This window comes from Mustela erminea, chromosome 2 (assembly GCF_009829155.1).
Source record: "Mustela erminea isolate mMusErm1 chromosome 2, mMusErm1.Pri, whole genome shotgun sequence".
Taxonomy (NCBI): Eukaryota; Metazoa; Chordata; class Mammalia; order Carnivora; family Mustelidae; genus Mustela; species Mustela erminea.
The window spans coordinates 26,279,292-26,296,761 of NC_045615.1; the positions used below are offsets into that span (position 1 = coordinate 26,279,292).

Here is a 17,470-nt window from a genome sequence, read left to right on the forward strand (position 1 = left end):
TCCCATCTGCTGGTCCGCAGTGCGGCCGCGAGGCTTTCTCCTCCGCGCCCGGGATCCAGACCCCGGACGTGGGGGAGGTGTCGCCGCGAACGTTCAAGGATCCGGCAGATCCCAAGTCCGCGAACCAGGAGATCCCCTCTTTGGCTTCCAAGCACTGAGATAACCTTCCCTTGTTAGCCTCCGCAGCCCACCCGGCTTCTGGAGCTCCGTGCGGCCGCGGGTCCGAGGGGCGGGTAACCAAGGAACCGCGCTGGGCTGGTGTGGGGGGGGGGGCGGACCCTAAGCCTGGGTCCTCCGGGCAAGGGGGCGGGGCGGGCGACCCCCCACCCCCCCCTCGGACACGCCCAGACCCGCCCGCCTTAGGGGCCCGGGGAGGGGCGAGCGCCTGCTGCGGCAGCTCCGCTCGGTTGCGCTCCAGGACCTCTGGGCGCTCGGCGCTCGCGGGAGGCGGAGGGTCCAGTCCTTACCCGGCGTTTGCCCTTTCGGCCCCGCCTGTTCCCTCACGGCCCGGGGCGGCCTCTCCGCGGAGCGCGCCCTCGTCCCGCCGCGGCAGCCGCCGCCGAGCCTGCGCGGCCGTGTGGGCGTCTATCTCGGCTGCGCACGGGCGTCCGCTCCCCCACCGCCTCCCTTGCAGCGGCGCAGATAAGGACGCGGCTGGGGGCTCGCGCGCGGCCGCCGGACCTCCCACTCGCCTCGCTCTTGGGGACCCGCGCGGACGCTGCGCCCCCGAGCCTTCTGTGGGGCCCATCCGGGGCCGTTTGGGTGAGTGGCTGGGGCGGGAACCAGGACCCGGGGCTTGGGGGCGGAAGGACGCGGCGGATCGCCGGACAGTGCTGTGACCTAGGAAAACTACTTGGCGTCCAGACTTCTTGAAAGCAATCGTGCCCCCCGGTACCCCCACGCCGAATTTCTTCAGGACCTGGGAGTCAGTTTTCAAACATCTGTTTGCACAGAAATTGCCCCCAGTGTTCGGCCGTCTGTGACCCCCTCAACTGACCCACAGCTGTCTTCCTGGAATGAGTGGCCGGCGCTTCCTTCCCTCTCTTTAGAGCATCCTCTGGCGCTCGTGCGCTCCCCCCACCTTAATTTGGGGACCTTGATAGAAACAAAACGCACATTCAGAAACCAGCGTTCTCTCTCTACTCTCCGGGTGTTGCGCTCGGGGGCATCCGTGAAGTGTTTATGTTATGCTGCGGCTTAAATACGCTGACTGGAAGCAGTCTGGGGTTCTCTCGCCGCCGCGTGCAGTGCCAAGGAGGAGGTTTGGATGCTGCCGGCACTGGTTCGACTGTGTGATTGACATTCTGGGTTTAACGATCAAGAAAGGTTTTGAAAGATAGGCGGTCGGGGAGGGGCTTTCCCCCGGGGAATTAGTGGAGGGCAAAAATTCCGTATTTCAGAATCGCCTGTACCCTCGCCTCCCTCCTTTGTCCGCTGCCTGCTTTCCAAACCTGGCTTGTTCTACCCCCGTTTGTCGTCGGGAGGGTGTGGGCCAGGCCTTCCTGCCCCCACCTCATCTGTGACACAAGTCAGAAATGAAGGGGAAAGGTTTTCTGGAGGGTTTTCCTTGGCGTTCACTTTTGATTTTTGTTGACCTAGAGGGTGAGCGGGCAGCTGAGCCGTCAGGCCCCCCTAACCGTCTTTCAGGAAAACCTGAGCTCTGAACGGACTTACAGGAGGAGCTTGCTTTCCTCCTAAATGTACTGAGAAAGGAAACGTACATATTCTCTCATCTTCCCTGCCACTCACTCTGTTCATGTTTCTAACACCATGAGCAAAGCGGTGCTGGCTGTTGGGCGAGAGGTCCTCTTTGAATTTCCTTAGGAACATTTGCATTCTAAGACTTATTTTGGCCAATCAGCTAAAGACTAGAGACATGGCCCCAGCATGTGAATTAAAAATTTACATAGTTCAGTGATGCTCTGTTGAGCTAAAACCTCTCTAGAGGGTTGGTCCCTCAGACACACCCCTGATGGCTCCTGTTTAGCACTCAGGGCTTGAAGAGTTCTCATCTTCAGAGCCTTACGGTGACAGCTCTGTTTTACTCAGGGCTGAACATTTGTCAGCCTTAGCAGCTGTCCTCCCTGCTGCTGAGGTCCCCAACCTGTAGGTGGGATGTTAAATACAAACCTGTCTCTGGCTGCCCTGGGAAGGTGGATGGGACCCTTGACATTTTCCAGACAGAGCCAAGATTAATTCCATTGTTCCTACTGGCAGTTGGCAGCTGTGAGGAGCAGCAAGCATTTCAGGGCTGCAGAATTACCTGTGGGCTAGCAGACTTGGAGGGTATGCGTTTGCATCTTTGCTGGGAACTGTACCCTAGTAAATGAAATGTTCTTTGTTTATCCTCCGTTTTAATATGTTATGAGACTGTGGAAAGGGTTAGAATGTCTGTCTGCACTCTCTTTTTCCTCTGCCTCTTTGACACTGGAAATCCTGCCCAAAGGAAAAGCCCTATCAAAGCCCTATTGAAGCCAGTAGTAAAAGCATTAGCATCTTAGCTAATCATTGCTGGAGATGTATTCATTAGAAGCGTGCTGGGGGTCTAGGACCCTTATTTGTTACCTCTGGGAAAAAATGAGCCAGACAAACATACCAGTAAAAGTGTTGTAAATTTCATTTTGTTCTTTGGACTTTTAAAAATAACATTCTTTCTCTAGATGGGGCTGTGGTTAGAATTATAGCCTTATAGCCAGTGCCTCACTAACACTTGTCACTTTTTACTTTGACAAGCCTTTATCTTGTACTGATTGTGTGCAATGCATGGTACTCAAAAAGACTGGCATCCTTTGGAGCTTTAGTGTCAGAAACTAGTGCTGGTTTGAGTGTAGAGCCTTTCTCACTCTCTCACACACACACACTCCTTATTTGCTGTGTGAGTTTTAATGGCACATCTGTGGATAGACTTACACAGCACGGAGGGAGTCCCTGCTTTCTAGGATGGAGACTTTTTAAGGTTATCGCCATTCTTAACGGGAATAATCTGTAAACGAGTCAGCATATCTGCAGTTGGAGGTGAATTGGAGGATTAGCAACTCTTCAATACATGAGATGTTTTATGTACAGAAGTATTTTAAACTATGTAAGGATAAACAGCCAAGATTACTTGTACAGTCTTGAAAAAAGAAGAGTTCAAATGTAACTATAAACTGTAATTGACAATGAGTCATTGCTTAAGGGGTGCCAGCTATGAAAACAGCCTAGTTATGCCCCTAATGGTAATTATGCAAACTCCTTTAAAAAGCCAGTTGCATCGCAAGTGAACTAGAAGTTAGCTTGGATAAATAATTTCGGTTTTACTTTCTAAAAAATTATGCAGTGGGGATGGCTACGCAGCACTGCAGATGTACTTAGTGTCACTGATACACAATTATAAATGGTTAAAATGGTAAAAAAAAAAAATCCAGTTAGTAGCTGTCAATACTGTCTCCTACACATGCATAGTTTTCAAAAGTTAAATTTTCATATTTCATAAAACATTTGTGCTTGTCATTTATTATTTATTTATTTATTTGGCAGGGGAGGGGCAGAGAGGGAATCTTAAGCAGGCTCCAACATGCCCAGCATGGAACCCAACTCTGAGCCCAACTCGGGGGTCGATCTCACAATCCTGAGATCATGACCTGAGCCAAAATCAAGAATCAGATGCTAAGTGACTGAGCCAAGCAGGCACCCATGTTCTTATAATTTAGAGATAGCATAATATATAATCACTGAGTTTTGAAGAAGGACAAAGCTAGTAACATAGAAAGCAAAGAATAGGACTATTAAAGGTATTTTTCTAGCAGCCAGGAGTAACTTAACATTTTATCCATGAACCCAATACATATTTTAAAGAAAATACAGTACCTGTGAAAGTGAAGAGAAATCATATGTACATATGACACTGGTTATTGTTAATAGTATCTTGGTACATGTATTAGCTCATTTATTCTTATGCAAACCAGTGGAACAATATATTTTTATATTATAGATAAGGATGCTAAGACATAGGTTCAACGGCCTCCCTCACCTCAAACTGCACATCTGAGAAGGAGCAGAACCGAGATCTGAGGAAAAAACGGTCTATTTCTAGAGTCTCTGCTCTTATTCCCAAGGCAGTCCTGCCTTTTATACATGGTTCTGTGTAAAGCATTTCATAATATTTGAATTAGTGCTATCAGACAGTTTACACGTTTTCCATTAACCCGTCCTTAAGTCTGAAGAAATGTAGTTGTTTTGACCTCTGTTTTCACATCAGGTCCATAACAACTCAGTGCCAAAAACAAACATTTAAAGGCCAGTAAACACAAGCCAGAAATATAACTCAGTGACTGTGTGGCTCAGGTATAGATGTGTGGCGGGTATTATGCGAGCAGCGTATCTTTGTGTGTGTGTGTTTTCTCTGCTGAGAGTGTCACAGAAGAAGCCAAAGAGGTTGGTGTGAAGTTCTGGTTGTTTCTGCAGAGTGGCTTAACTAGGATCTAAAGTGATAGCATTGGCAGCAATGAGAGAGGTCATGGAATGGATCCCAGCTTCCTAGTTTACAAAGGACAGAACGGAAGTCTAGGGAGGTGAAGTGACTTGTCTAAAATGTAAGCAGTAAAGTTTGATTTGAGCTACAACATTTAATCTTCACACCTAGTGTTCTTTTCTCTGTTTGTGGTGAGCAGGAACATGGTGGCCCTGACTCTGGGGGAATGAGTTTGGTTGCTATTTATCAATTTCCAGATGCCCTGCCTCATCTCTGCAAGGCAAGAGGATACCCTTTGACCAAGTGACTGGTAGGGAACATGTCCGCACAGGAGAAAACAGGGTCGTCCACAGCTACCTGAATGCTCAGCCATTTGGGTATTCCCCTAGGGCTCGGGTACCATTGCCTAAGGAAGAGAAGCCAGTTAGTGAACAAGTAGTTATTCATAAAGTGAGCGATGCTTGCAGAACCTATAGCAGGTTCTCAATAAATGGACGTGTTTTATTGATGAATGGAAGGTTTCCAGGTTGGGTTGTTGCTGCTGCTTTGGCAGCATTTCCAGGCAGTAAAATTTTGTCTGGTTCACATTTAGAAAAGTATTAGTCCTTTTTATGACTCTTTTGGATGTGTTGCCTCTCATGGATTGTAATACCCAGCCGCCGCATGGAAGACCGGCGCTGGGCTCTGAAGGAACTAGCTGGCATTCAGATGTTTTCTTGTACCAATTTAGGTGTTTTATCTTGTAGGTTTGGAAGATGACACAACACCCTGTTGCCTTTTTTCTCTGGCAGCCGACCAGTGAGTGAAAAGTATGACAACAAGTTTAATGTTTGTGTCTGCTTCCCCAAGGCCAAGAAATTATCTCCTTAGAAGGCAACAGTACTATGCATGTTATGAATTGTGTCTCCTTGGTCAGCGATAAGAAAATGGGACCGATCACCAACGGCAAGCTGGCTTCATGATCGGGAAACAGCACCGCCGAGGCCCTCCTCCTCCTCCTCCTCCTCCCCCCCCTCCACCTCCATCATGTCCCTATTCAGGGGAGGGCTTTCCTCCCTCTCCTCCCCCTCACCCCCCCCACCTCCACTCCCCGGGGGGCCTCCACTCCCACCTCCCCCTCCAGGACTACCCCCATCTTCTCACCTGAATGGCTATAGCCACCTTGGGAAGAAAAGGCGCATGAGAAGCTTTTTTTGGAAGACCATTCCAGAGGAGCAAGTACGTGGCAAAACCAACATCTGGACTTTGGCTGCAGGCAGCAGCATCACTACCAAATTGACACAAAGACCATCGAGGAGCTCTTTGGGACAGCAAGAAGACACTACTACCAAGTCCTTCCCTTTCTAGGAGAGGAGGAGCCTTAAATTCATCCTTCAGGGAGGCTAGGGAAGAGGTAAGAATGGATTGGGTTGGGGCGGGGGTTGGTATAATCCTGCACACACTGCATTGTTTTTGTGTTTGGAAGGGTGTGTACATTTCTAAACTTGCTAAAATCACTGAGAAATAAGATAATGCAAGTACGTGTGCTCTGGAAATGATAGAAAGGGCCTTATATGATGAGCTTGAGCTGACTAGCAGGAAAGTGTAAGAAGCGCGCATGCCACATCCTCCCAGACATCCCGGTGGATTATGACCTCAGGCTGAGAACATGCTATGTGGGGCCATCGTTCTTTGGCCTCTCAGCACTGCCCTGTCTCCAGCACATCTGCTGCGGTTTTCCCTGGTGGAGCAGTTCTGCCGAAGTCCACATTGTTAGTCTCTGTGGAAACAAAAACCCGAGTTCCTGAACTCCACAAACTGAGATTAACTGGAACTTTCTGAGACAGAATGCCCTTTGTTAAAGACACCCTTAACTAATATATGTCTTGAAGATTTTATCAGTATTTTTCCCTCTAATTTTCCTTCCCTAAGTGTTAGAAGGGAGCCTTCATTCCTCAGAGCTCTGGATTGAGCCGTGGCCATTGTGGAATAGAGATTTCCAGAGAGTTCGAAGCGTAAAGCTGGTTTTAGGTGGATTGCCTAAGAAACATTTCCAGTGAGCAGTAAATGCCTTACACTGAGAACAAAGTAAAGCTGGCAGGTTATAAGAAGTTCATCTCGAAAGCATGGCTTCAGGGCTGCCAATAACCATATATTCTGGAAACTGAGTCAAAACATGCATTTGAAAGTACTCTGTTTAGAAACAAAGTAAATTGAGAAACCTCTGCTTACTAGCAGCAGTACTAAGGAAAGAGATTGAGATGGAAAGGAAAGAATGTTGAACACCAAAAATGGAAAGTGCAGTGGAGGGGCCGGCAACAATGTATCATTTTTAAAATCTGTTCTACAGGAGCAGAGGCTAGAGGTCAAAGATGGAGTGACTGGGGTAGGAGTGGGCAGGGCTCCAGGATGAAGTAGCACCCCTCTACATAATTGAATTCTCAAGCTGACAGTATTGACCTCTTTCCTCTGTCTGGCTCAGGAACAGGTTAACTTCTTTTCTCCATGGGCTGACTTGGGGGGATTCACTTGAAATTGGTGATATAGTCCCCTATTGAGATAGCCAGGAGTCTACGAACTATAAAACGCAGAGAATGCTAGGATTAGAATTAAATGTGAACTGTGAAATAAATCTGAGAGGAAGTCTTGAGGACAGCTCCTCATGCCCTCGCCTGCTGAACTCCAACCTTCCCTGTTCTTCCCTTTCTGCAGAGCCCTTTTATTTCTTAGTGGATCCTTTCAGTATTGGATGGAGCAAGAAGTCACTTCCTTAGTACCCTGGCCTTTGCCCCAGCTTCCAGCAGAGACTCCTTGCTGTACCATAGGGCATTTCTCACCATTGTTTCCTAGCTCTCCTTACTGAATTTTAAGAATTTGGAAGGAAGGGGCGCCTGGGTGGCTCAGTGGGTTAAAGCCTCTGCCTTCGGCTCAGGTCATGATCTCAGGGTCCTGGGATCGAGCCCCACATCCGGCTCTCTGCTTGGCAGGGAGCCTGCTTCCTCCTCTCTCTCTGCCTACTTGTGATCTCTGTCTGTCAAATAAATAAATAAAATCTTAAAAAAAAAAAGAAAGAAGAATTTGGAAGGAAAGAGTGGATGGGTACAGCGGGAAATGGAGTGTACCTCTCAAGAAACCACCTGTAACAACCAGAAGGGGGTCTAGCTCACAATACTGCTGAGTGGGCAGCTACCAGATTAGAATGCATGGCCTCCCTTATAAATATTTTTATAATATAACATAATATATAACATAATATAATATATGATATGATGTAGTATAAGTAAATTTATTTTGGAAAATGATAATTCCAGGGGCTGCTGGAACTCACAGCTTTAATTCATTTAAATTTAATTAATTTAATTTAATTCACAGCTTTAGTTTAATTTTATCTGTTCTACAGATAAAAGCACTCAGAGAGGGAGGGAAGTAGCAGGGATAAAATACACATTACATTTACCATCTTAACTGCTTCAAAATGTGCTGTTCAGTGTCAGGAAGCTCATTGACATTGTGGTCCAACTGTCACCACCACGCCCCCACAGAACTCTTCCCATCTGGCAGAATTGCAGCTCTGTACCCGTTAAGTCCTGTCTCCTCATTCCCTCCTGAATTCAGCCCCACCAACCACCTTTCTGCTTTCTGTCTCTAAAAATTTAACCACTTTATGTGCCTTCTGTAAGTGGGATCATATAGTATTTGTTTCTTTGCGACTGGAACATTTCAGTTCTCATAATGTCATTAAGGTTCACCCGTGTAGTACGTGTCAGAATTTTAAGGCTGAGTGATATTCCTCTGTATATATACCACATTGTGTTGATCTAGTCATCCATTGATGGGTATGTGGGTCTCCACCTTTTGGCTATTGCGAATATGGTGCGATGAATATGGGTGTGTGACTGTTTTTTAACACTGGTAAGTCCTAATCTGAGAGAAGCTGCTAGAAGGAAAAATTAAACCACCATGACCGTGTGTCATAAGATAATCTAACTTTTCAACTCTTTAGAACTCAAGTAGGATGAGTAGTTTAGGTGGATGGCTTTGAGTGTGTATTAGGCAATATCGCCACATAACAGAGGGTTATCCAGAATTATTTTTAATTTTTCATGCTATCCCCAACATGGTTAGAAGTATTATATATATAAAATATTTATAAATATGTTAATACTTATAAATAATTCATAAATAACTTTATATTGTATTTAATTTTAAAATATATATTAAAAATATAAATTAATAAATATATATGTATATATATATATATTTCGCAGTAAAAGAATACAGTACATGCTATTTTCTGCCCACATTAGACTTTCTCCTAAGGAAATTACAACTCAGCAGAGTGATAGTTTCACAAGGTCCAGTGATAAGTTTCCCAATTTACTCAGAAGGAGTAAATGGAATCTAGGGTTGAAAGTACTAGTTCCCACTCCCTGTCTGCGTGGAGTGGAAAATACCCTAACTAGCACGTTTGGCAGAGGGACCCATCCCGAGCCTGGAAACACAGGCCATGATTTGGAGGTTCAAGCACCTCAGGGATCAGATAATGTCCCTTTGAAACATAATAACCTCCTGCAAAAATGGCCTGCCATTATGTGGTTGGCTTCTACTTGAAAGGGCTTATAAAGCATTACAAATAAGTTTCATTATATTCCAGACAAAGGAGTTGCTGGAAGATAAGGAAGAGCTGGGTTCAGGAATGGCTGAATTTAGGAAGAACAACACTCAAGAGAGTAAATGAGAACATTTAGTAAGGGGGAGGGAGGAAAGGTTATGAAATATTACTAACCTTGTGTTTTTGTTACCTAAAGATTAACCTGAGGAGGCTACAGATGTTGAAATAATAATTAAACTGTAGTAAAATAATTAGAAATAACAAAACTTTATTACTGGGGATAGTAATAACCCAAGTCAGCTCAAACTCCACCTTCTTTGCCGAGTTCACTGACCTCTTCCCTGTCTGCCTGTCCCCACTGCTCCCAGCCCCTTCAGCATCGCTCACACTGGTCAGCTGGGTCTCACGTCTCCCTCTGGAATCTACAGTGCTCTAAAGGAAGGGACCAGGTGCCTGGGTGGCTCAGTCGGTTAAGCACCTGCCTTTGGCTCAGGTCCTTGGATTGAGTTCCACATCAAGCTCCCTGCTCGGTGGGGAGTCTGCTTCTCCCTCTACCCCTCCCCACTGCTTGTGCTCTCTTTCTCTCAAATAAAATTAAAAGAAAAAAAAAGTGACAGTCTTAGCTAGTTGATATCCTCTGAAGGAAATTAAAGATAGCTGAGCTGACAGAACTGAACCAAGGGACCAAAGGGAGTGTTGATCAGTATGTAGATCAATATGATCAAAAGCAGGATTGACAATACACAAGATGAACAAGGCCTGAGGATGTAGTATAAAACAAGGTAACTACAGCTGATAACACTATTTTGGGTAATAGAAACTTGCTAAGAGAATAAAACTTAAATGTTCTCACTGAAAAGGAGGAACCAAAGATGACCGTGAGGTGGGAGGAGCGGGAGTCCTTTCACGGTGTTTACATATATCAAATAAGCATGACGCACATCTTAAATATCTTACATTTTATTTGTTAATTATACCTCAATAAAAGTAAAATAAAAAAGGAAAAAACCCACAAATGTTGGAATACATGAGATTATTCTAGATGCTGTCTATAGTAATTTTATAATTAAAATTAATATTACCTTATGAGAAATAACTAAAAGTCCTTATTAGGAGAAGAAAGCAAAGAAGAGAGGAAGGGAGGAGGGAAGGAAGATTGCTTTTTCTAATTTCTGAACAGTAATGACTTATTCTCCCACTCCAATCTATTCTTTCTCAACTTTTGTGATGGTTTCAGTATGGTTCCAGAATTCTGGGATATGCTCAATCCAGAACTATAGAACTAGATGAGTATTTGAAATACATTTGAAAGGAGGGGGGGAAAAAAGAAGCTTCAACTAGGTTTTTATCCCTACCCCCACGGCCCCCCAGCCTCAATCCAGGCTGGAACATTTCCCACTTGGCAGCCAACCAAAATGAAAAAGAAAATGAAAAAAACAAAACAAAACAAAAACATCAAAAACCAAACGCTATGTCTATATAAGAGGATCCAGGAAGATTTTTTTTTAATTTTGCTTTTCCAAAATTGACATAGCCTTGAAATAACCACTACTTAGTGGTACTTAGAAAGGGAAGCCCTCTTTGACCTATTGAAAGAACGTGGCTTAACCATTTCTTCTGAGGACATCATGCTCAGTGAAATAAACCAGTCGCAGGAGGACAAATACCATATGATCCCGGGTGTGAAGTTTCCCAGAACAGTCAGACTCATAGAGATGGAAAGCAGAAAGGTGGTTGGCAAGGGCTGAAGGCAGGAGGGGGCGTTAGGACTTAATGGGTACAGAGCTGCAGTGCTGTAAGATGGGAAGAGTTCTGCGGGGTTGTGATGGTGATGGCTGGACCACAATGTCAGTGCTCTTCCTGACACTGACCATTTAAAAATGGTGCAGGAGGAGGGCTCCTGGCTGGCTCAGTTGGTAGAGTATGCCCCTCCTGATCTCGGGGTCGTGAGTTCGAGCCCTACATTGGGGTAGAGATTACTTAAAAAAAATAAAAGTGGTTAAGGTGATAAATGTTACATTTTTTTTCCTTTTTTTTAACCACAACTAAAATACAAAAGCTACTTCTTCCTTGAAAGACTATGGGAGGCAATTTGTGTAGGGGATTGCTTGTGGATGAATGTCCCGGAATCATAGAAGAAAAGAGGGGTGCTTAAAGGGTTGCGGTGGAACCAATCAGAGCCCTGCCTAAGTGCTGTAGTCTCAGTGTTTCAGAGGGAGACCTGACAGCCCTGGTCAGCCGGGCCGTGTGTGGGGACACTGGTTCTCCAGCAGGGCCACCTCCCATCCCAGTGGGAAGTCCTCAGAACCATGTGAATGGGACACAGGATGTTGTATTTTGTTCCCTTGTTCTCCCAGGCTGGCATAACTCTTCGGTGGCCCTTGACGGGAAAGCCTGTGAGCTCTGTAGTACTCGGGCTGTCCCTGCTGTGACAGGCCCTGATTTCAGTGGGGGTCCTGCCTCCCTGTCCTGCGGTGTCCAGAAAAGAAGATTCTGGTCGATTGGAACTGGTGGGCAGGGAGGGAACTGTGTTAGGCCATCCTTGTTCCTGAGGCTGTCTGTTGTGGCCTGTGCCACCGGCACATGCACAGTCCAGTGCTCTGGGGGATTCCAGAACACCACCCAGTCCCACACACAGAGGTTCCTGAATTGCCCAGCTTTGAGCTGGCAAGCATTTGGGGAGTAAGATAAGCTAATTTGCATGTGAGGTGACAATCTGCTTTAAAAGACTTTAACAAACACTTTTATAACACTGCTTTAGAAGGATCCAGTGTGACAGCCTGTGAAGAAGAATCAGCTCGCACGCTAGGCAAGTCAGAGGATGCCAGGCGAGAGCAGGGCTGCCCCTGGAATGCTATCAGTTTTCCTGCTGTTTGGATGAAGCTCTGGGCTCTCTTTGCCCTATAAGGTGCTCAGTGATGGCCAGCCCAGGCTATTCCTTAGGAGTATTGCTGAATTCTCTTAAAATTTTTTTTTATAAGATTTTATTTATTTGTCAGAGAGAGCGAACACAAGCAGGGGGAGCAGCAGAGGGAGAGGGAGAAGCAGGCTCAGCAGGGAGCCCAGTACAGATGCAGGACTGACCTGAGCAGAAGGCAGACGCTCGACTGACTGAGCTACCTAGGTGTCCCTCTGTTAAACTGTTGGCCAGTTTCTGAAGCTTTGCTTCAAGTGATGGAGGTAGCCACTGCCCCAGGCTGTAGCTGCTACCCCGAGTCAAGGGGCACTCGTGATGGCAGCTCCTGGAGGCTGTCTCAGCTGTGAGAATATGATTTCTATCCATCAACTCCCACATACAGCTCTGGAGTTGCCAGGGGACTTGGGGTGGCTTTCTTTAGATCTGCCCCCATTCCTGGAGTGGGTACCACTCGGGGAGGTGGGGGGAAGCTTGGCCCCTTCTCTCTATTCCTAGCGATATTCAAACTCACAGGAACTAGAGTGAGAAGGAACCTGAGAGACCCAGACTAGCATTTCAGTTCTCGTGTTGCTTTGGGAAAGGGATAACGTGACATCTCTGCGGCTTGGTTTCCTTATCTGTCAAATAGGAGTAAAAAGAATAATTTCTCCATCCCTTTTCCAGGGGTAGGAGCTATGAACCTAGGTTGGGGGCATGGAGTGTCGGGGTCAGGGGTGGGGCGTGGAGCTGGGGGCGGGGGAGGGTGCTGCCATCCAGGGTTAAATAGAGCAAGAGGTGGTGATTTAATGAGAGAAATAAGAAAGAAGTTTTTTCCTCATTCTGGGTAGAGGTGAGTGCCGAGGGAGTCCTTTGGGTATGAATACTACTATATCAGTATACGTGTTCTTACTTGTGGCTTTTTAATTGATGGATTATAATATACACTTGTTTTCTGTCGTACTAAATTTAGAGTCCTCTGTTTCGTATGCGCTTTCCTCTTTAAAGGGTGTTATGTTTGACGGGTTTTATTCTCTGCCCGTCTTCTCCCCTCCTTTCACACTGAGCTTGAACTGCTGTCCTGGGTAGGTTTCCCAAAAGGAGCCTGCCCTGTGCGCCTGGGAATTTATTTTATGGCTGGTAGGTGATTGCAAGAACATGAAATAAACCCCCAGGATAGTAAATAATGTGATTGTTTAAGATCAGCCTTCAAAAGAAGGCAGCCACACTCCCGTAAAAATTTAACCTTATAGCCAGGAAGTGCCATTAAATTTGGTTAACAGTTCTCGCTGCTGCTTAGAAACTTACAAGCAGACCTAGAGAACAGGAATTTAATCTGAAACCTGATGCGCTTTTGTTCACAAATGAATCACATACATTTGGAAAGGAAGAGAATCATAACAACATTCCTGTTTTAGCTAGTCTCCCTTTACCAAAAAACAGTTGGAAAAAAAACTGTTGTTGTTAATAACAACAACCTGTGGCAATGTTAAGGTGATCTTTTCCTCCATGTAGCTTGGATGTTCCCTTCCAGAGAAAGAAATGGCTTCTGTATGAATGTTTATGTATGTATGTATGTATGTATGTATAAAGATTTTATTTATTTATTTATTTTAAAGATTTTATTTAATAGAGAGAGAGAGCACAAAGGAGGTGAGGGGTAGAGGGAGAAGCAGACTCCCTGCTGAACAGAGAGCCTGATGCGGGCTTGATCCCGGGACTCCTGGGCTTTTGGACTCTTGGACCCCGGGATCATGACCTGAGCTGAAGGTAGACACTTAATCAACTGAGCCACCCAGATGCCCCGGCTTCTGTTTTTAATAACAACATCCTCCCCACCCCTGCTGAACAAAGTTTCTGTCTGATTTCTAGTCTGATAAAATGCTGCCCAATTTTTCATTTTGAACAGCTAAAACCTATTGTAGCCCGAATCCAGTTTTCAACAGTAAATTCGAATGGCACCATATTTCATTAAGTCGAAGATGCTGTGCATTGTCAGACACATCCTGATTCCAGTGATGTTAATATGCATTGTTAGACTTGGTGAAATACAGCACAACAATTTTCCTTTTTAAATTCTGAGTAAATAAAACGTAGAAGACTTTTTTACCTTCCCCAAAGGACAATATATGAAGGACACATATTCTTTCTCAATGAAAAGAAATTTATCTTTTAGAAAAAAATTAATTTTATTACATTTCTGAAAATAACAATACTGGTTCTTCTACACCCCTAAAGCAGGGTTTGAAACTCTACAGTTGCTTGAGTTATTTTTTGCTTTCTTAGTTCAAATCTCATATGATCTGACTATGCTAACACAGCTGTTTTTCAAATTTGAGCTTTTAAATGAAGTCTATATTATTCTAAGAGGAAATAGCTAAATTTAAACAATTTTAATATACATTGTTTATTAATAATTATATAAGATAAGGGGTGCCTCAGTGGTTCTGTCAGTTAAGCGTCTGACTCAGTTTCAGCTCAGGTCATGATCTCAGGGTCCTGAGATCGAGCCCTGAGTCAGGCTCTGCACTGAACATGGAGCCTTCTTAGGATTCTCTCTCTCTCCCCCTGCCCCTCCCCTAGCTTGTGCACACACACCTCTCACTCTCTTTCAAAAAAAAAAAAAAAAGTTAGGCAAGATTAAAATAGATATGTATAGTTAACGAAATAGATCATTGCAGGAAGTTTGGGGAGATGATAATATTTTAAGATTTGCAAAACTGTGTTAGGTATGCCGATTAATAACCAGATTTACACACTGGAAGTTATTCTTTCATAATTAGTGTTGTATTTTGATAGGTTTTACTTCTCTTCTTCCCTCCGAAGTCTTCTCATTTGTAATAGTCTTCTGTGTGTCTGTTCTTTTCCAGATTACGGTCTTGGATGCAAAACGGAGCATGAACATTGGGATATTTCTTAAGCAATTTAAGAAGTAAGGTTTTTGCACACATTTGCAACTATAGGCATATCCCCGGTGTCAGCATCAGTCTATGGGTGTGGCCAAGCTGAAAATTCAGCTTCTAAGATGAGCGAAGTTCATTCCTCATACCTGCCTACCCTCCTTCAACACACGGCGTGATGAGTGCGCCAGTGCCTGTCGCTCTCTGCTCTTTTCCTGCATGGAAGCATAACCTAGTGGCTTGAAGTACAGGCAGAGTTGCCTGAGGGTATCTGTTCAAGCCTGTCGTGCCGGGGAATTTATGAGTTCATCTATAGTGTTGCCCCTCAGCGGAGGCTGGACTGGTCAGAAGACAGTGGTGAAATGCCAGTGTTCTAAAGTGGAGAGGAGAGACTCGCCAGGGTTCTACACCAAAGGGGATTGCTTTTCTTCTCCCAGAGAAGACTCCTATGGTTTGCTGCCACTTTCCGCTTTTCTGGGATGCCCGAGGGTCGGCTTCTGGGTGTAGGGGCCTCTGGGCTGTGTGTTGGGACCCCCGCTTTCCCTGGCATTGAGTCTCCTGTGATTGCTGACACAGGACGTCCCTCCGACTGGGAAGAAGGCGGGATGGGCAAAGGGTCAAGGTGATTTGTTTTAGTTTCCACTGACTTGTGTTTCTTTGGCACTCCAACAGACAGTGAAATGGAATCTAATTAATTACCTTTTCCAGGTCTCCTCAGTCCATCGTAGAAGATATTCATCAGGGAAGGAGTGAGCATTATGGATCAGAGACCTTGCGAGAATTTCTTAAGCTTTTGCCGGAGTCAGAGGAGGTGAGGAATTTGGCACAAGAGTTTTAGATGGTAGGAGTGATGATCAAAGCTCAGTATTTTTCAGAGTGTCAGAACTCAACTTGGGAGGGGCCCTCTGCTACCTAGAGCCAGAGTCTTCTCATATCCAAGTAATAAAAAGTGACTTAGGAGAGAGAGCATAAATTGTGGAGTTAGGGAACAGATGTCCCCTTGCTTGGGCAAATTTCCCAACTCTGCTGAACTTAGTGTTTGCACCTGTACAGTGAGGGTTTGCTAGGATGCCGAACCCTTAGTTATGCATCGGGCATGGTACCGGGCACATGGGACCAAAATTAAATTTGGTTTCCTTTTCCATCACCAATGACAGTTTTTGCTGAGGCCGTATCTAGGTTATTTTATAAATATGTATACCTTATACACACAAAAATAAAAGGAAATCACTTTTGGATAAAGATGCTTTAAAATTTTGGAGAAGTAGGTAAACTGCTAAGAAATGTTGTCTCTGTAATTGACTTAAAGGGGGAAATTGCTGTGATAGCGGTTTAGTACTGCAGTATAAAGTTAATCATCTTTTTGGGAGGACTGAATTAACTGAGCCGTTGAATGGTTGGAAACTTTGTAAAATCTTACAAAATTGTAATACTGCCTTTTATTTCTAAAAACGGGAACCCTGAAAATTTTTAGTAAGAAATGACATGAATATATGTGCTTGCAAACATTTAAATAATGTAAAATCTTACAAAGTAAAAAGTTTAAGTTACCCTTTTACCCACACTGCTGGTTCTTCTCTTCCCCATCCCACTCTTCTTCCCACACATAATTTATGGCATTTGACTTTAGTGCCATAAATAACAAGAGGAGTATATATCTGTACTTCTTCTACATCAATCTGTGATAAACTTGCAAAGCCAACTCAAGGGTCATACTAGGTAACTGAGGATTCTAGGTGTATTTGATAATCTGAACCTCTCTCTCTGTGTCAGCTTTTCTGTTTGCAAATTAAGTGTAATTTACCTAAGTCAAGATTAATTACCAGCATTTATCAATGACCGTAAAGGGTCTTAAAGTCTTGAGGGAAAGGTATGTTAAATCATAATTTACCTTGGATCTTATACACTGAACAGCCCTTAGTCTTTTTTAATGTACAGAATGAGAGTTTCAGAGTTCTTTAATTAGGATAGCTAGGGTTTAATTAATTTGGATTTTAAAAAGACTGAGTTGTTCTTGAAATCTTACTCCCCTTTCGGCTTTTTTCGTGCCTCCTCCTTAGGACTTGGTGCTATGCTTACTCCTGCCTGACCTCATGCCTTATTTCAGTGAGGGTCACATTTGAGAGCGCGTGTAGACATGTTCCAAAAAGCTCTAAATTTCTAACGAAAGGGACATTAGGCGGGATTGGGGGAGGCTGCCAGCTTCGTGCGGCAGTGAAGAGGTGGGAGATTAAGTACAGGTTTTCCTAATACCTTCATTTCTAATTTTAAATTCAGGGGTGATTAGAGAATGCAAAGGCTGCAGAGGCCTCGGGGATTTTTCAAAGAAGCAGCTTAGCTGCCAAGCCTCCATTTTGTTGGCACATAATTCAAGGGGGGCTGTTAACAGTAAGACGACTGAAACCCACCCAAGTGCTGCATTCGCTCCCCACCAGTTAGCCAGCCCTGGAGACAATGTCCTGCTGGGATGAGACAGAGCCCTGAGACTCTGCCACCAAGCCAGAGGCAGCTGCTTCTCCTGTTCCCCTCTCCTGCTGCAGGGTCATCCCTTTTTTTTTTTTTTTTTTTTTTTAGAGAGAGAGGTGAGGAAGGGCAGAGAGAAAGAGAGAATCTATTTTTTTAAAAAATATTTT

At 44.7% G+C, this 17,470-nt stretch overlaps 1 protein-coding gene across 1 annotated transcript in view; it reads left to right on the plus strand.

Moving 5' to 3' along the window:
* The first annotated feature begins 398 nt into the window (after nucleotides 1–398).
* FHDC1 (FH2 domain containing 1) overlaps nucleotides 399–17,470 on the plus strand; it is a 38,423-nt gene continuing 21,351 nt past the window's right edge. The window contains 9 exon segments of the mRNA XM_032332540.1: nucleotides 399–762; nucleotides 5,200–5,400; nucleotides 5,403–5,522; nucleotides 5,525–5,702; nucleotides 5,705–5,757; nucleotides 5,759–5,794; nucleotides 5,796–5,846; nucleotides 14,808–14,869; nucleotides 15,546–15,648. Of these exon segments, the coding sequence (XP_032188431.1) occupies nucleotides 5,338–5,400; nucleotides 5,403–5,522; nucleotides 5,525–5,702; nucleotides 5,705–5,757; nucleotides 5,759–5,794; nucleotides 5,796–5,846; nucleotides 14,808–14,869; nucleotides 15,546–15,648 (666 nt within the window). The 5' untranslated portion in view covers nucleotides 399–762; nucleotides 5,200–5,337.